Source organism: Acomys russatus, chromosome 25 (genome assembly GCF_903995435.1).
Source record: "Acomys russatus chromosome 25, mAcoRus1.1, whole genome shotgun sequence".
In the NCBI taxonomy this organism is placed as follows: domain Eukaryota; kingdom Metazoa; phylum Chordata; class Mammalia; order Rodentia; family Muridae; genus Acomys; species Acomys russatus.
The window spans coordinates 40,582,184-40,601,988 of NC_067161.1; the positions used below are offsets into that span (position 1 = coordinate 40,582,184).

At 46.5% G+C, this 19,805-nt stretch overlaps 1 protein-coding gene across 7 annotated transcripts in view; it reads left to right on the forward strand.

Annotated features, from left to right (window-relative positions):
- Nucleotides 1–19,805, forward strand: part of Mprip (myosin phosphatase Rho interacting protein) — a 121,972-nt gene that overhangs the window by 36,041 nt on the left and 66,126 nt on the right. For all 7 annotated transcript variants that reach the window (XM_051167794.1, XM_051167798.1, XM_051167796.1 and 4 more), the window contains exons 2-3: nt 830–907; nt 2,666–2,731. In XM_051167794.1, coding sequence (XP_051023751.1) covers nt 830–907; nt 2,666–2,731 — 144 coding nt within the window. The remainder of the gene's footprint in view (nt 1–829; nt 908–2,665; nt 2,732–19,805) is intronic.

Genomic DNA, 19,805 nt, shown 5'->3' on the forward strand with positions numbered 1-19,805 from the left:
TTGGGCAGTTGGGAGCAGTGCTCTTAGAATGTTGCAGTGCGTGTTTCCATTTGTGTAGTTTTCTCACATGTATGTTACCTAGCAGTGGAATTGTTGGTGCTCACAGTAGCTTAGCTGTATGCTCAACTTTTCCCAAACTGCCAGACTGTTTTCCAGCTGCAGCATTCAGCTCCCTGTACTCTCTTTGTTGAGACAGTCTCATGCTGCAGCCCAGGTTGACCTGGAACTCATGGTGATCCTCCTGCATCAGCCTCCCCAGTCCTGAGATTACAGACATGAGCTGCCTCACCTGGCTTCTGTCCTGGTTCTTTTCACCTGCATTATCACAGAAGCTTCATGAGACAGTTATTCTGCTTTTCAACCGCTCAGTGGCAAGTTGAAGCCCAGAGGCTTCCTTGCCCTTGGTGGCACCTAGGCACCGGTGAATCTTAGGCCAGTGCCTAATTTGATCTCTACCAGGCTCTACTTTATGTCTTCAGGATTGGGGCTTGGAGCTGTGTCATTTACACTTGATTCCTGGCACCCAATGTGGCACATTCATCTAATAAAATGTCACCCTTCCCTATCTTGGTGTGTTTGTTAGGAACTCGAGAGAGGAAGCCTTTGTCTTAAGGGTTCTTTTGCTTTGTGCATTTGCGAACACCCTCAGGTTCTGTGTTTCCCTAAGCGCACCACAAGCTGTGGAACTCTGGGACCTTTTAAACTAGGCCTCTATTCCACCTAGCCTGGGCTGGGAAGGAGGAGATGACATCCTGTTTGTCAACTTGCCCTGCGCTCTTGTCTTCTGGTCCAGTGCTACTGGTGACCTGCCATCCTTTTTCTCTTCTAGGCAAAACCCATTTATGGTGGCTGGCTGCTCCTGGCTCCAGATGGCACTGACTTTGACAACCCAGTGCACCGGTCACGGGTAAGGACACCTGAAATAATTCTAGGAGTGGAAGAACCAGGAGGTCCATTTGAAAGCAAATTGGTAAAATTAGGGAGGGAGACTGGATGTAAACATTGGAACCTGGGTGACAAACTCAGCAGGCGTCCAGCGTTTTGTGAACTCTGCAGTCTCAGAAAGTTCTGCTTATGTATATATCGAATCCTTGTTTCAAAATGTGGCATTCTTGTATGCGTGTCACTGATTGTGGGTCATCTGGACTCTTTGCGAACAGTCAAATGGAAAAGGTAAAAAGCAATTAAGTACATCTTTGCAACATGTTAAGCTAGCTCCCAGGTCCTTCAGAGCCAAGGCAGCCACCCTCTCCTGAGCCAGGGGCTTAGTCCTAATGAAGGGCTGAGGCCTGAGGCCTGGACACCTATGTTCCCTGAGTAAGCCTTACACTGTTCTGCCTCCTGTGTATAGGTCTCTTCCAGAGCAAAAAGGTGGCTATGCTTGCATTTTGCTGACCAGAGGCTTGCTCATTCCCCGGGCAACCCTGAGGATTCAGCTCCAGGCAGAGTATCTTCCCATACACTTTCTTCATGCACTTTATATACTGCCCCAGCTCTCCTCATCCCTCCTCACCTTGCCAGGGCCTCCCAATACACACTCTGGCCCACAGGGCTAATGGCATTGCGTCTTTGGACTTTCTTGTGGAATAGATTCTGATTTCAAAGATAACACATAGGAACCTTGGAAATGATTTTGGAAAACATGCCAGCAGTCTATTCTGGAACTCCAGCCTGAAAGCAGCACTAGTAGGTCCTCTCTGAGTAGCCCTATGAGTTCTGTTCTCACTCCTGGTGGCCAGCAGTTCCAGCTAAAATGCAGTACCCAGAGAGCCAAGTGCCTTTCTTGGTCTGTACTATAATTTCAGAACTGCCATGTCCGGCTCCAAATGAGAAATTTTAATAATACGTTTTAAAATTTACTATTTTGGTTTACAGCAAAGAAACATACATTATAATTAATTTTGTGGCTTTAGTGCTAGTCAAAACTTACCTACTGTTGGACTTTTTACAGTGTTGAGAAGAGAAGCTCGAGCCCTTCTGAAGTCCCCTGGGGGGGTGGGGGGGAGTCGTTCCTGTCGGAGCCAGTGTTCAGGCCACAGCTTCATGGCCTAGACAAGGCCTTTCACACAGAAAGATGTTGTGTACATGTGCCCTTTTCATTCCAGCTCTCAGTGGCATTTGACCATAGTAACACCCCGTGGAGGCCTGGGCTTTGTTGTGGTGCTTCTGTTTATTTTTTGTTAGCTCGTTCCACTGCTGTTGAATTCCTGGCTTTGGCTGCTTGCTTCCTCTCCCTTGGAAATCACCAGACCAAGCCATTTCATACCCTTTCCCAGACTTTCTTTAGGAGGGATAGTATCAATTTCTCTGCATTCTCAGGTTGTTCCAGATCACATAAGATCATTCATCTAATAGAGCAACAAACATTCTATGAAAGCTCTATACTGGCTGCCAGGAGCAGTATAGAAATGTGACCACATATGGTTTCTGCTCTAACTTTAAACACCTTACTGGGCATGTGCAAGCACTAGTCACATGTGATTAGCGCCATCTCCTGACACCCCCTCTCCCAGCTAATGAATCACTGCACTTATGTCTCCTACCATCTACCCCAGAAGTTAAAGCCTTGGAGCCAGCATCCCTTAGATTCTGGGTCAGATTGGGTTTCTGCAGCTGAGACCCAGGGCCAGGACACCTAACCCCCAAACTCTGTGCTTTGTTGCAGAAATGGCAGCGACGATTCTTCATCCTTTATGAGCATGGCCTCTTGCGATACGCCCTGGATGAGATGGTAAGTGTGTTTGCCATTCCCTGCTCCTGTCACTGGTCTTCCCCAAGGTTCCTCAGCGGTGGCACTGCTAGCCACATAATGTTTGAGTGCAGCTCTACTCAGGCTTCTGTTTGGGAGTCTGGAATGTTGTCAAGACTTGTAGTACTAGGCAGAAGATGCTCTACCACTCCAGATGTGCTCAGGCCGCTTTCTAAAGCAGTTGTTTGTGCGAGGAAGCAGTGAAGAAGGAAGTCGGTTTTGTTCAGGGTTAGGGAAAGTGAGGGCAAAGGCCTAGGTGTCCGCAGGGGCTTGCACAGGTGCCATTTCTGCAGACCTGAGTGGAGAGAGAAGGCTTATGTCCTGTCTTCCAGGGCTGTCCCACTAGATCTTGGTGTAGGGTTTTATCAGCTGGCACCTGAGGTCTGCTAGTCCTGTGGTCAGACAGCTGAGCTTCTTTCTCTTCTTATGCTCCTTGGTTGTCTACCTGTGTCATGGGTGGGACACATGCTTGCTGCTCTTGCTCCAGAGGCCAAACCCCAAGTAAATCAGATCCCTCTGTTTCTACCTGTGGCACCTCCCTTTCCCCTCAAAGACATTTCTCTCTCCTAAATGAAGCTTTGGGCGCCTTTCCCTTTGCCATTTGAGTAGACAAGTGTTTGCAGGTGTGTTCTTGTGGTGCCTAGGAAGACTGGGACCATCTGGGAAACTCTAGTTAGTCATGTTGTTTCAAATTGATTGTACCGCCTGTTGTAACCTAAGCCTGTTCCTTCACTATGATGTGTGAGGCTCTGGAGTGTGAGGTAGCTATCTCTAGGGACTTCCTAGAGGGTCAGGACACAAGGATTTAAGAGATGATCTTTAGCATTCACATGTGCCAAGCAGGCCCTTATCTACCTTTGCTTTTTAAATTTTTTTTAAAGATTTTATTTCTTTATTATTATGCATACAGTGCTCTGCCTGCATGTACACCTGCATGCCAGTAGAGGGCACCAGATCTCATTATAGATGGTAGTGAGCTACCACGTAGTTCAATTGCTGGGAATTGAACTCAGGACCTCCGGAAGAACAGTCATTGCTCTTAACCTCTGAGCCATCTCTCCAACCCTACCTTTGCTTTTTGATGTAGCATTTCACTCCTTTTTATTGTGAGACCATTAGTGGACACTAATGTGCCTGTGCCTTCTCTCTCACACACATGTTTCCATAATAACTGTCACCTCATGGGTTTCTTAAGATTTTTCTCTCCATCATTCTTTTTGATGAACCTAAGAATGAACCATAGAGGATTTTGCTGAAGAGCCATCTGTGAGCCAGAGTGGTTTGAAGTGAGCACCAAGTAATCTAGCTAGAGGCAGGAACAGGCAGACATGCCTGCTGCTCTCCTGCCAGCTCAGGAGACATGCAGGGCAGACTCTACTCCTCTCTTGGTGTCCTCTGCCTTCGCTGTTACATGAGCAGCAGCTCTGGGATAGGAGTCAGTCTCCCATAAGCACCTATTCTCAAGTGCTTAACCTCCAGAAGCCCCTGGATTTTGTTCTTGTTGGGCTCCAGACATGAACATCTAAAACTCAGTGCAGGGTTTGGTTTTGTTTTGTTTTGTTTTGTTTTGTTTTAGGTCCTGCTGAAGTCCAGAAAAAAATTATTATTCCATCACTCAGTCTGGGCACCAGCACAGACTATTGCTGCCGCTTAAAGCCACTTCCCACTAAGACAGTTGAGCCAGGTGTGCTGACACCTTGTGGTCCATAGTGTCTCCAGCAACCTGGATATATTAGCTTGCTTTCTATTGCTGCAATGAAGATCATGATCAAAAACAGCTTGGGAAAAAAAGGGTTTATTTGTCTGCAGGTGTTGATCATAATCAATCATTGAAGGAAGCCAAACAAGGAACTTTAGCAGGGCAGGGACCTGGAGACAGGAACTGAAGCAGAGATCAATGAGGAATACTGTTTACTGTCTTGATTCCAGGTTGTTCTTTTGTACAACCCAGGACCACCTGCCCAGGGGGCACTGTTCACAGTGGGCTGGGCCTTTCCACATTAATAATTAATCAAGAAAATATTCCCACAGACTTGGGTAGTGCACATAGCCAGTATCTCTGAGAGTGAAGAGGCAAACCAGCAGTGGCACTCATGTTGAAATGTCTTCTGAAGTACCATTTTGCACTTGTAAATTTGCATGTTGCATCAGGAAGCTCACATAAAGCAAGCTGGAAGGAGGCCATTAGGGTGAAGACCAGGCTTCAGGAGTTAGTCAGGGTAGAGGCCAGGGAGGAAGAGGCCATTTCAGTAGAAGGAAGGCTTAATTAGTCAGGAAGGAAGTAGCATGAGGGCTCTTGCTGGGACTGAGTGCGAGGGGAGCTTACCCCTGCCCTTTGGTCTGCATCATGTCAGGGTTTACCCTTTGTGACCATTTCTGAGACAAGAGATGGGGTCCTTCCTCTGCCACCTTATATTCTGCCCATTTGGATGGGTGGGGTTCTGAGTCCTGTGCTGCTTTCATGTGGCTGAGCCCCGGCACAGAAGTCTTTCTGAACATGGTCTTCAGTAGAGTTAGTATACATCAAGGCTATATACTAAACGTGTGGCGCCATCTTGGATGAGACAACTAGAGCAGAGATAATATTGGTGTGTACTGGTGAGAGATTGAGGGTGCATAAGACATCTCCCACAACAACAAAGAACCAGCTTAAAGATTTTGTAGTGCCCAGGATAAGAAACTGAGTGATTTGGCTGGTGGCTTACTTACTTTTTAAATTTTTATTTTTTGAGACAGGGTTTCTTTGTGTAGCCTTGGCTATCCTAGGCTCACTTTGTAGGCCAGGCTGAACCTCGAACTCACAGCAATCCACCGGCCTCTGCCTCCCCAGAGCTGAGATTACAGGCCTGCACCACCATGCCCAGCTACACATTTTTTTTTTAACTTAAAAATATTTGATTTGCTATTAGTACAGGAGACAAGATTCGCCTCTTTGTTTCCTGGAGTGGGATAGTAGACAGCAGGCTGGGGCTAACTTACAGTCTTTCTGCATCTTGAGGGGTTTCTGTGGGATTCACTCAGGGAGCACATCTGTATTTCCTATGGCAGTCAGGATGCCTAGGAAGTGTCCCTGTCTCGGTGATTTATCCAAGAGCAGCATCTTTGAGCAGTGTATGACTGCCTCTGGTCCTCCTGTCATGCTTGGCTCAAGTCCCCTCTCACTGGTAACCTGTCTTTCCTGGCTGACTGGCTGAAACATGAGTTATGGCACTTTATGGCAGGTTTTTTGTTTTGTTTTGGTTTGTTTGTTTTGTTTTTTGTTTATGGCTGGTTAACACTTAGTCACACTCTGTTTCAAATTGTTACTTCCCTGTTATACATTATATTATTATTTTTTTCTTCTTTTAAATGCTTTCTTACCAGCCAGACTATGGCTTTCCCCTGTGACTGAGGTCTTGATAATACTTGATTTCTTCCTATGTTGTTTGGGTGGGGTTCAGTGGACCAGACATAACAAGATGTGTGGAGTTGGGGCTCATGGCCTGTGGTGAACTGTAGGAAAGATGGGCTAGGGTGGTCCCAGAATTGTTAGGGATGTGATGACTTTGAATGGCTCTCTGCAAAAAGGGAGAAATGATGTCCAGAAAATTATGCGGAATGGTGAAAGAAGGGCTGGACTGTGAAGAAACAGGTGAATATCTGATGGTTACAGTGTGCCCTCAGGAGGTGGGTAGTGGTACTAGCTCTAGGTGCCATGGGACTCTGGCTGGCTAAATGGCAGGCCAGTTCAGGTCCCTTTCTGACCATTGCCTTCCCAGGCACAAATAAAATGGTACTCACTTTTGAAAATCTCTTTCTTTGGGCCTGGAGAGATGGCTCAGAGGTTAAGAGCACTGTCTCCTCTTCCAGAGGTCCTGAGTTCAATTCCCAGCAACCACATGGTGGCTCACAACTACCTATAATGTGATATGATGGCCTCTTCTGGCATGCAGGTGTACACATATACATAGAAATAAACAAACAAACAAATGTATGTTTAGAAAAAGAAAATCTCTTTCTTTGGGGTTAGGTTTCTATCTCCATACTCCCAAGTAGCATATGAGTGGTGTAGGTGTAGAGACGAGGCAGAAGCTCCCAAAGTATGTGTTGAAGTTAGGGATATGGGAGCCCACAGACAAAGGTGGAGCCTGAAGAGGCTAGGCCTCTTTCAGGAGAGGACAAGAAAGGACTGGAAACTCCACTATTGCTATACTTTGTTTTTTGCTTCATATCTGGATCTTATAGGAACTGATACAAGACTGCAAGACTGCTGGAGGTTCTGGGCGCCATAGAGGGCTTGTTCTCTTCCTTTGCCTGCATACAAGTAAGGCAAACAGATGCTCAAATGGTTTGTTGTTTTTATTGTGGTAAAATACACATAACACAGGACCTACTACTCCAAGCACATAACACAAAGCGCATCAGGTGGTAGTGGGTACTCACATGTACAGCCATCACCATGCGAGTGCATGAGAGCTCTGTCACCTTTGTAACAGAAATTATTCCCATAAGAGCTGGCCTTACCCCTTATCCCCATTTGCTTGTGTTTCAGCTTTATTCTATCAAGAGCCTCATAGAAGTTGCTGCCCCTTACCAGAAATCTTTCGGACAGGTAGTATTTAGGATCTTGGATTTTTTTTTTTTAAACATTTGGGAGTATTTGTATAGATATTATGTGATATCTTGGGGGATGAGACCCAAGTCTAAACAGAAAAATCACTTCTATTCCACCTATGCCTCATACACTGAGCCTGAAGGCAATTTTGTACAGTGTTTCTTGCATATGAATTTTGACTGTGCCCCATTATGAGGTTAGTGCGGAATTTCCTGCAAGTCAGAGCTTGATTGTATTTTGGATCATTTCCGATCTCAGACTGTGTAAGTTGACTCTTTTCTTTTTCATTTTTTTCTTATACATGTGGACTGCTTATATTTAGGATACTGCATTCTGTCTGTGTCCTCAACGCAGCTTGTTATGGTATGTTACAGCATGTGACAAGATTCCCTGCCCTTTTCACTGTGGGCAGAGTCCACTGTTTTTGAATTAACATTTGTTCTGAAGTAACCCATGCCTCTGTGTAGAGTTTATTGGGTTGCGATGCCCATCCTGAAGCGAGGCGCAGTGTCTCAGTTATGAGGGTCCCTGAGAGAGCCAAGCATACAGGAGCTTTGGGACTCTTTGGTCATGCTAACTTGAGCTCCCTTAATGTAGCAGGTGAAGAAGCCCCTGCAGCTTTGGGGTAGGCACCGTTTTAGGGTTATCTGGCTACCTCTGAGTGTGTAAGTGCCATCAGATAACAGAGGCCCTACCATGGTTCACTGTGGATGTCTGTCTCACCTCAGCCGACTGTGCTCATATTGGCTTGGGCTACACTAAAGGTGTTTCTTGTAGAAGAGGCTAGGAGGTCACTTGGACTTCAAGGCTTTTGTTTACCTTTTTCTGGGCACATTTCTGCTATTGTTTCAAAGCTATGAGCAGTACTGCTAAGGTATCCAGGCCCTAGAAAAGCCAAGGAGGGGCATCTGCATTCCTGCTGTTCTTAGGAACTGGCAGCTAAGGTGCTCTTTCCTTTGCAGCTGACCTCCTAGACCCTGAATATTCTCAAGCTGTGGTTGCCCTGCATTAGAACCTCATACAGGGTGAGCCAGGAACCTCTGCAGTCACTCTTGTGATTTTTTTTATTTTTAAAGGAATGTGATATTTGAGAATGCTGTTTTGAGCTCTGGCTTGTTTTCTTTCTGCTCAGAGGTTTGCTGGGTAGGCTACCTAAGCAGGTGAGAAAAGGGTTCTGTCCTGCCTTGTTTTGCTCCCCCAGCACTGTCTCAGTCTATAGTGACTATAGTAGCTAAGGGATACATTCTTGGTAGAAGATAGACACACAGCACTTAGAAAATTCTTCTTGTGATGCTCAGGCTCTGGGGATTCAGGTATATGTATAACTGAACTCCATGTGTGGTGAAATCAGGGTTAAACAGACCATCTCTTAAGAGGAAAAAGGGATTCTTTGTCTGCCTCTGCTTCCTGTAGGGTTTTAAGGAACAGTCTGCTGCCCAGTCCCCAGCTTGGTTCTTTGTGTACATTTTCCCCACTGTGGATCAAGATCAGTACAGTCTCCTGAGAGTGATAGCCAGAGAGTTCCTAGCCATTACCTAACTCATGTCTTCCATGTTATAGTCAGGAATTGTAGTGGGAGGTATGTGACTGAGGCTGGGCCCTGGGGGCTGAACCATAGGTACGGGATGAGGCTCTTTGGGATGTAGAGGGAGGACTGACTCTTAACAGTTTGAAGGTTGTTTGCAGCTGTGGTGTAGATAGTCATCTCTTCAGAAGTGTAATATAAAGGTTTAGGTCCTAGGGTGGCACTGATGAGAGATACAGGCCAAGACCTTTAAGAGGTGGGGCCAGTGGCCAGGTATAGATCATTAGAATATGGCTACCGAAGGGATTGTAAGGCCTTGATTTCTACAACTTGGAGATATGACTACTGGTTCTAACACACTGTCTTAGTTAGGGTTTTATTGCTGTGAAAAGACACATGACCACAGCAACTCTTAAAAAGAAAACATTTCATTGAGGCTGGGAGCATGCAGGCAGATGGAGCAGCTCAGAGTTCTCCATCTTAATCTGCAAGCAGCAGCAGGAGACTGTGTTCCACACTGGGCATAGCTTGAGCATAAGAGACCTCAACACCTGCTCCATAACGACATGCTTCCTCCAACAAGGCCACCGTACTTCAACTAAGCCATATCTCCTAATAGTGCCACTCCCTATGGCCCAAGTATTCAAACACATGTGTCTTTGGGGCCATACCTGTTTAAACCACCACACACACATTCCAACCATGATGCTAAACCAATAAACCTTTAAAACTGAGTCTAAGCAAACCTTTCTTATTTAAGAAGGAGCTGGCCAGTGAGATGACTCAGTAGATACTCTGTAATTCCAGCACTCCCTTGTTGAGCTGGAGCCAGCCAGCGTGAATATGCAGTACAGTGGGGAGGAAAAGACCCTGCCTCAAGCAAGATGAAGGCAGGGTCTTTTGACTACCACACTTGCATACACACATTCATTCATTCATACACACACACACATACTCTCTCCCTCTCTCTCTCTAAACAAAAAAGTAGCCCTTATCAAGAATTTTCTTTCAGTGTTAAAAAGCTCTCTGGTAAATGTACCTCTATTATGAGAGTCTTTTTTTTTTTTTTTCGAGACAGGGCTTCTCTGTGTAGCCTTGACTGTCCTGGATTCGTCTTGTAGACCAGGCCTGCCTCTGCCTCCCAAGTGCTGGGATTAAAGGTGTGCGCCTATGAGAGTCTTAAATGAATACCTTAAAGAGGGAAGAAATTAGGGAAGAGAGGGCAGGGATAGTATGGGCAGGTGTGGCCAGCTATAAAGGCTCAAGTCAACTTATGTAGATGGGGCACTAATGCTGAGGGGACACAGTAGGTCATCTAAGTCAGACCATATTCCCTCCTCCCTGTGTCTCATCCTCAGGATGCTTGCTGAAGCATGGAGAACTCTTGTACTTATCGGCAAGCACTTTGATGACTGACTGGCCATGCTTGAAAGGGTGTTACTGACGTGCACTTGTGTGGTGAGGTGGTCTTACCAGTTGTACCTTTTCAGGTTTCAGACTGCTCAAAGATTGGTGACCTGGGGCACCCAGTGAGTCTTTCTCTGTCTTGACCATCCAGTGGCTGTATTTCAGTTCTATAGGAGGGGAAGAAAGGGCAGGAAACAGTAGTAGCTATCCACGTAAGTCAGGATCATAATTAGGTCCAGTTACCCATCTCTTCTGCAGTTCTGTATATCTGCAGTTCTCTTGCAGAGAAGCTTCTGGACACCATGGTGCTATCTGTCTGGCTGTCCTTCCAGTTGTTAGAGTGGTATGCAGGTGATAGGGGCAGTAGGAACAGCAGTTTTATCTCTTTGTTTGTTTTTTGCTTGGGGAATGTGGAAAAGATGCATTGTAATTAGCACCTGGCCACTGTCTTTAGAGTGTGGGTGGACTTTCCCATAGCAGCCAAGCTGTGCCCTGCAGGCTGTAATGGTTGGCAATTCTCTCCCTCTTAAACAGAGAGAAGTCCTATAAAAGCTAGTAGCTCAGAGTTAATTGGCTAGGAAACTGACTAAGCAACAGCAAGGATACAACTGTTGAAAGAATAATTTTTATGGAAAACACAAAAAACACATAGAGTGGAAGAAGCCAAACCAAGTATATAGTGCCAGTGTAGTCAAGAATGAGCTTGCAGTACCATCAGGCAAGATGGGGCAGCATGGAGACTGCCAAGTCTTCTGGGGTAGCTTTCATCCCCTTTTCCTTTTTTGGGTCTCCAAACTGGATCCCCACTCAGGTGTCCCTTTCCATTGACCTCAGCCCACCTGACCATACCCTTTACTTTGTGCCTTCTATGAAGTAAATGGTGTTTTCCATTAACACCACCACAGAAACCTGTTCACCAAGGGCGCTGGCTAGCTGGAAGCTTAGGAAGCCAGTGTCAGTCTTCCTGTTCTCCCCATCTCTGAGCCCACTAGCATAAGGGTCTTCCCTATAGCCAGAGACATAGGAAGACAAAGGGGGTGGCGTTAGCATAAAGCAAGCTCTCTGGATCTAGGAAGTAGCTGAAGGTCCTTTAAGATGCAGGGAACGGTATGGGAGATCTTAAGAAAGGTGCATCCTTGCATTGTACCATGTGTTCACCTGTATGGAAGTGTATGGCCGCATCACATAGGGCAGATACCAAATGTGTACACAAAATGGTAGTTGCCATAAACTTAGTGTCCTGAACAGTTTGGACTTAATGTCTTTCAGTTCCAGACTTTAAGAATCAGGTCAAAGGTATAGGTGGCAGTTTCTCTTTGAGTCTCTGCTTTCTGTAGAACTCAGTTCCACTCCCTGCCTTTGTCAGCTTTTGGTCCGTCCTTCCATCCCTGTAGCTTCTTGTTTGTATCACATGTCCATCTCCTTTTCTCCTGTCATTCCTCTCAGGCTTTCTTCTTCCAGGACCCTTAGGAGTGCATTGAGGAATTTGCACTTGTGCATACCAGGGCTGTCTCCGGGTGCATGAACCCAGTTCAGCCATACTTAAAGAAGCCCTGACAGTAGGCGCACACTGTGGGGTGGAGGTAGGCATGTGTGCCTTTGGAGGTGAGTGCTCAGTCAGCTGCATAGGGTACCATCAGAGTGAGCTGCTTCAGAAACAGAACTATATGCCTTGGACAGTTTCCCGAGAGATGTTGTTGGTCAGGCCAGGAGCTGCACCGGTCTTGCCTTGGGAGAGCAGGGCAAGGGCTCTTCCTGCAGATCAGACACTGCTGTATGAGTAAAGGACATGGCTCTTAGTGAGCTGGGCGAACTTTGCAGGAGATGCTGTGGCTGTCACAGACGGGAAGAGAAGGGGGCCACCACCCCACCTGGAGGAAGTATCAGATTGCTTTGTGTAGGAAGGACTTGGAGAGCCAGCCCCTGCAGATGGGCTAATTAAAGGCAGCCTTACAGCTCAGCTTAGCAGGTGGGCCTTAGTAAGAGGGCCTGCTGGAAGATGCAGCCGTGTCTCTGTTGCATTCATCCAACCAGCCTCAAGGAGAAGCAATCAGTGGAAGCACAGACACCTTTTTGCCCTTAAGAGTCTGTCATCCTAGTGATGATCCTAGTATTGTGTTTATGTTCTCAAACATGACATGTAGACCAAGTGTGTTGCCATAAATAAAGAGATGGGAATAAAGTAGGCAGAGGAGGACAGAAGTACCCAAAGCAATAGGCCTTGCAGGACTTGTGCACATCAGCTATGTCCCACTTGTAGCCAGCCCCAAAGAGCAGGTTGGCCCTGTTGAGCAGAAGGGTCTTAAAAAGGTGATTTGCCCCTTTTGTTCTTCCTCTTCTTGCTTTGATCTTCAATCTGTTTCTGTATCTTGAGATTTCCTATGTGATAGTCACGCTTTTCCTGAGCCCACCCAAAGGTTGCCCTTGTCTCTTGTCAGAGTACTCAGCAGTGGCAAGATGGCTGTTCATTGGCAAGGCGTATAGTTGACAGTGGAGCTTAGGCTATAGTACCTTATTGATCAGTGCAAAAGAGAAAAGTGAGACATCAGCCATAGCTCACTGTTGTCGCTGCCTTTGCTCCTGGAGAGCATAGTACACTGCTCAAAATTAAGGTTAATCTGTCCTGGAATGTTGGGTTGTAAGCATGTTGGCTAGGCATTTCAGAGCTTCACTTGGTTAATGTGTGAAGAGTATTGCTGGCTTGGAGGAACTGGAACAGAAATGCTGCATCATTGATGGGCAGTGATGCTACTGGGTGGTTGATACCTACTTAAAGAATGAAGCCTTCAGTTAAGCTTGCATGGCACAAAGAAACTCAACTTTGTACCCTGAGCAGTTGAGGTCTGCGGATTCCACTGAATATAGTGAGTCTGATCCAGATTTGTTTAAGGATTCATTTATGTGTATATGCATGCATGTATGTTTATGCATGTGTCAGCAGAGACCAAAGAGAATGTCAGATCTCCTGGAACTGAAGTAAAAGGGGTTGTAAGCTTCCTGGTGTATGTTTTGGCAACTGAAGTCAAGTTGTCTAGGGGAGCAGCAAGCACTCTTAACTGTTGGACCAATCCTCTAGTCACCATGAACCAGGTTTCTTACCTGCAGAGGTCTCCACTCCATGGTACAAGACAGAACATAAATCATGCTCAGTACAGAAGTTAAGAAAGCAGTTACAAGACATGATTCTGTGGGGTTGCTGACATTTGGGAGGATGGAGTGCAGAACACTGTTGGAAATGGAGTTACACTCTGTCTCAAAGAGCCTCATCAGGCAGCGGTTACCCAGCCAAGTAAAGAGCCGCCAAGAGTCCCATCAGAGCAAGTCCCTCAACCTTGCTTGGTTCTCTGCCTCACTTGCCTGTGTGGTCCTATCACTTTTGTTATGATATTCTCAGTGGCCCTCTCCCCTCCACTAGAAGAGGGCAGTATGACAGACCCATGTGGCCCATGTAGCAAGACGTCAGCTTCTTTGCTTCCAGTTCCAGGCTTGTTATAGTCACTTGGAGAACTTGAGAGAAGAGTAGCAGTAAAGGTGCTGATTACATTTGGGAATACCCTGTGAAATGGCACAGGGATGAATGTCACATCTTTGAGGATCTAACCCTGAGTGCTGGATTTAAAGGTGTATGCCACCACACCTGGTTGGATTCTCTGGGTTTTGTTCTGGGTCCTTCCCTTGAGAGCGTCTGTCTCTTCTGCTTTGCTGTCTTGTACTTGAGAATGCCTTACTCGGGCTCTGTTATGCACGTCTTGTTTTCTGTGTGCTGTGTTTCCTGGTTGTAGGTCTTTCAAATTATTTCAGTCCCTCGTCTAACGTGCCCTTGCCCTTTGCCTTCCCAGCTCCCCTTCTGTTGGCTTTGGCCTTAGGTTTCCTCAAATGAATAGCAGCCTGTTGCATTAACTTCCTGGTGGATGTAAACATTTACTCACCTTAAGTAGAGCACCAACAGCAGACCAAAGCAGGATTCCGCTAAATCCAGCTTGGTAAACCAATGAGTTTCTTGGGGAACACTGATGAGAGGTTACTTACAGGAGCATTGTGACACTCCAAACATCAGCAGCATTACAAAGTCCCATTCCATAGTCTCCTTCTCCATTAGCCTACTTCTTGTGTGCTCTGGTATCTCTCATGATCACTCGTAGCTGGTGGAAGGCAGGCAGGAGTAATGGCTACACTCTCAGGTGAAGATCCTTGGGCCCTCCCTCTATCTATTTGCCAATACCAAAGACCCAGCTACCTATGCATTATTCTCAATTCGTTGCCATGGTTGCTAAACCTAGAATCCCTACTGCATGTTGTACATACGGTTAATATGTTATGTTTGGAGGAAAAAGGCGTATTACAACATGGGCCTTAGACTATACATGCACACAGGTTGCACACAGGTTCATTCACCTACAGTACACGCCCGAGGAGGACTGTGAGAGCCCTGGCTTCTTTGAATGGCCCTGAATGGCCCCAGAGATAAGCAACTGGCATCCATTTTTTGGGGAATGATAATCTCAAGAGATCTTTTTAGATCCTTCTGAGTTCTAGGCCAGCTAAGGGTAGATGATGAGACCCTGTCTCAAAAATAAGTAAATAATGAGGGAGTAAAGAGAGAGGGAAGACCGACTGACTGACCAACCACAAGTGCTCCGGTCTGCACTTTTTTCTTGAGCTGATCAGTTTTCCCAAATTGAACACTCTGAGCTCCAGTGTTAGGAAGCCCCTGGGCAGCAGAAGGACTTGATGTGGGGTTCTGACTTTTAGTGTGCAGGCTTTCTCTGAGCTGTGCGTGCTGTTCCCACATTAGAGCATGGCTGCCTAGGGCCTTCAGGGCAGCTTTCTGGTGTCTTGTGGCAGCATGGAGCTGCTTCCTCCTGGCTGTACTCCAGAAGGAATTCCCAATCACTTTGTTCCAAAATCTTAACTGATATCTTTAGAATTTATATCTTGATGACCATTCTTATAAAGCTTTTAGGAGGACATTAACAAAGCTTTTACATCAGCTGTGAGTAACTGCAGGCTTTCCGTGTGTGTCAGGAACAGTCTGTGTGTTATGGGTGTATGCTGGTCTCCCGCGTGAGTGAGCCATCTCACCACTGTCTGCCATGCTGCAGTCCTGTGAGGGTGGTGTTAATGCTGTGCGTCTGTATAGCTCTTTCTTTGTTCTTGGCAGGGTGCATGTTAGTATGCGTGATTGCAGATGAACTAACCAGCCCAGCGACTTCTGCTTTTTAAAAAATTTTTCTTTGTATTTTCTTTGCTTTTGGGGGGGAGAGTGGGGGCGGCATCCTTAATTAAAGGCACCTGTCAACTTGTTTCAGTTGCGATTGTAAGCCCTCCTGCTTAGAAGCCCAGGGCTTACTTGCTGTTGGAGGAGGCAGTTCTTCTCATCTCCTCTGATGAGTGAGCCCTTTACTAAAAGGCCCATTCACCTACTGAGGATCAACAATAATACCCTTGTGGTGGCCTGGGCAGGTCCTGCTGCTGATACTCCAGTAACTTAGAGAAATAACAGCAGAGACCTGGGCCTTAGGCCTGCCCTCATCCCACAGCCATGGAGCACTGGTATTGTTTTCCTTTTCCTCACATATTTCCCTGAGGATTCTGCCTGTAGCCTTGGGAACTGTCAGAGATTGGACTTGTTCCTTCATATGGAGCTTAAAGTTGGGAAAGGAAAGATGGGAAAGGGTTCCTTCCAGGAACTCAGTCTAGCCAGAAAAACAGTGTCAGCTGTCCCGAGGTCTATCAGCTGTAACAGGTGGACCGGGAAGACACACTTGCCCTCTGTTTACACATGGCAGGAGCCCACCAAGCAGTCAGCTAGTGAGCTTGGCAGCTTCCTAGGTGGGAAGAGATGAAGAATAATCTGAACTGTGAAGATGGCAGCTTCTCAGCAGGGTCAATGTTGCATGCCAAAGGCGGCACTGCCTGGAGCACAGAGCCTAGAGAAATTGGGCTTCCCCTAGGGGAAAGAAGTAAAATTGGTTCACATGAAAGTTTTGGGAAGCCAAAAACGAACATTGTTTGGTAAGTCTTACCACCTAGAGACAACAACCAGTTCGTACAAAGGTTTTGTAAACTGCTATGGTATGTGCTTGTATACACATCCTGAGCTCAAAAAGTAAGATTTGTTAAGTACATAACTTTGTTTTATTTTATTTTATTTTTAAAAATATTCTATTCAGCAGTTTCTTGTTTCATCCTTCTAAATACTGTGTGTATTCACTATTCCATCAGGTTTGTTTATTCTTACACTCTTTTTCAACTTGTTTGTAGTTTAGTTTAGTTTAGTTTTAATGTAAGCCTCAGATCACAGACACCACCAGAACATGAGCCCACAGAATCAACTGACCAGGACTCAAGTGGACTCACAGATCAGGGAACCTGTCTGGGTCTGGCCTAGGTCCTCTGTATGTATGTTATGGTATGGGATTTCTAACACTGGCAACGGGGGCTGTCTCTGACTCTGCCTGCCTTTGGGACCCTTTCCTTTCTATTGGGTTGCCTCATCCAGCCTTGATAGGAGAATATATGCCTGGTCTTATTGTAGCTTATTGTGCCATATTTGGTTGCCGTCTCTGGAAGGCTTGCTCTTTTCTGAGGGGAAATGAAGCAAGGGTGGGTGCAGGCCAGGGGATGTGGTGGTGGAGCTGTAGATGGGATGTAACATATAAGACAAGGGTGAATAGAGGACAATGAAGGCCTCAGAGGACATTGTTGGAAGTAGGGTTGCTGCTGTGGGAGTGGGCATCTGTGTTCCTCTCAGTCGTTAGTACTCCAGTAGCATTACGTGCTGTCAGCTGACTGGCTAAGTCTCCCTGGCTTCTCCCTTTTCCATTTCTCTGTATCCCATCCCAGACTTATGTGTCACTACCCCACGCTAGAGCGGGAGGCTTTTTGAGTGCAGCCTTCGAAAGATACTCAGTATCATGTTTGTGATCTTTAAGAATTGAGTTATTAGAAGCCCGAAGATAACAGAAATCTTATTTTAGGTATGGCTTCTCTCCCACTGTCAGAAACAGCAACAAAGGAGTTCAGTTTGCTGCCTCTTAAGGGGGTCTGGATGCAGGTACACGGGCTAGGAATCCTCTCTTGATAAAGGGAAATGGAGTTCCTGTTCCCTCTGCCTGCAGCCTCTGACTCTCCACCACCCATGTGGCCTTTTGGAATTAGGATGGAAACAAGACTGTTTCAGGCCCCAGAAGGTCCCTGCATACTTCATTCCCATGTCTCTAAAAATATCTGTGAGCTTCTGCTGGCCCAGGCTCCTCCCCCATATGCTGCTCCTCTCCTCCACCCAAGACTTAGGGGAAGAAACAGGATCTCCTTCTCATTGTTCTTTCCAAGCTCAGAAAGGAATAAATAAGAACACTGAGTTTCCAAAGTTGAAAGGGAAAAACTGCCTTTGTTGGGCCTGGAGGGCTGCCACAGCGTCTGAAGCCATCCCTGCTGGGGACAAGTCCACACTCTGTAGTCCGTTCTCCCTTTCTGGGAAAGAGTAGAGGGGCCAAGAGCCCAGACTCCTTCTTCTTTATACATGTGGGATGGCGAAGGGAGCTGGGCTGTGCAGCAGGCCAGGCTGCCTAGAGGAGCTGTCTGTGGGAATGGCATGGCTCCCAGCCCTTGACCACGCCTGGTCAGCATGGGCCAAAGGGGGCTGTGGGAAGCGTCCAACCTCAAGGCTGCTTGTGGCCCTGGGCGCTTTCTCAGGCATTTCTGGATCAGGACAGATCCTCAGACACCACCCTTCCCAACCCCCAACTCCTAACATTGGATTCCTGCCTAATTGAAGCTTTATTTATCTCCATGTTTCCCAGCTCTGTATGAGACAAGTGGGTGAGGCCCACAGATTGAGAAGCACAGTGGAAGAAGGACCCAGGGGAGGAAGAAGCACAAGGGTCTGCTTCCTTCTCCTCAGAGGGGCTACACAGGGAGCAACTAGAGTGAGAGCAGGGGTGAGCAGCATCTCAGCAAGGTAGCCATGGAACATTTCTTATTTTCATCCCATTTGGATCCAAAAATAGCCATGTCAGAGGCACAGCACTGCATATGAAAGCTCTACAGGTCAGAACCCAGAAGAAGCTGTATTCAACTGCTAGTTGAAAGCTGCTGCCTGCCTCTCCCATTTCCTTGCAGGCCAGACCTGTGCCCTCAGGATCCAGCAGAGACTTGGGGTGAAAGAAGTGCAAGATAGACCCAAATGCATTCAGCAACCTGCCATATCTTTCTTAGGAAACAGTAAAGTTGTTGCCAGTTCCTCAGCTTTTTTTTTTTTTTAATGTATATATATGACTTTCAATATTTCTACTTAACTTTTGCAAAGTGAAGCATACCTACTTCTAAAATGTAGGCCACTTAAGAAAATGAAAGACAAACTACATTGGATTTGGAATAGTTGGGTGTAGGAGGGCGGAAGTACAAAAATCTTTTGTCATTTTGCCCAATTATAAAGTCAAGATATTTATTTTACGTCTTTTCTTTTTGTGTGTGTGGGAGAGAGGAGTTCTCATGTAGCCCTGGCCATCCTGGGACTCACTCTGTACACCAGGCTAGCCTCAGACTCACAGAGATCTGCTTGTCTCTGCCTCCCTAGTGCTGGGATAAAAGGTGTGCACCTCCACCGCCTGGCTAGTGTACAAATTTTTAAGGCACAAAAAATAAGAGATCAGTTCTCCAGAAAGTCTGCTGTTGTTTGGTCTTTGGTTCTGTTCAGAGTCAACATAAAAGGAAAATCCTTCAAGGTGTCACATTTCTGATCCATGACAGCCTGTCACAGTAGTGGAGATGAAGAGTAGACACTTATCCTTGGGGTAGCACGCCCTCCTGGGGGTGGGTCTTTCTATACACTTACATGGGTCCTGGGCAGAGGGCCAGATAGGTGGATACAGACATGGGTGACAAGATTGGCAGTCTGCATTTCCCATTCCAGAAGCAGTCAGACCTGCTATCTAGGTTGCTCAGAGTGGCTTGCTGGCATCTTCAACCAAGCCAGTGTGCCTGGAGGAAGAAGTCTTGGAGACCATGGATGCCTGGGACAGGAGACCATCTTCTTGTTTACTCCAGGCTGGGCCTTTTCTATTTGTGGAGTCAACAACAACAACAACAACAACAAAAGTTGAATTAGTTTGCCTTCAGGCAGTTGTCAGAAAATACAGTTTGATGTGTATGGGTTAAATTCTAATTCTGCTTTCTGGGAGGGAGCTCACCTTTGTGATTCACTAGCACTGTCCTTTCTCATATGCATTGGGAAGACCAGGACAGCCAGTAAGGAGTGTGGACAGTAAACCAGAGTGCAGCTTCCTGTCCTCTCGGAGCATTCGTTGAAGAGACAGGGAAGACAAGGACACCATCAGGGTGTCCTGCTTTCTATGCTTGGCCATTAGACGAAAGGAATAGGTGTGTGCCTTACAAAGTAGTCCTTTCTTGCCTAGAGTCCAAGGATGCCCGCTCACTGGACAACAGCAGAAACCGCAGCTATGCGTATAGTTTCCTATTCTTTTGTATTGCTTCTTGAGAGTAGAGTTCTGGATTTAGGATTTGAA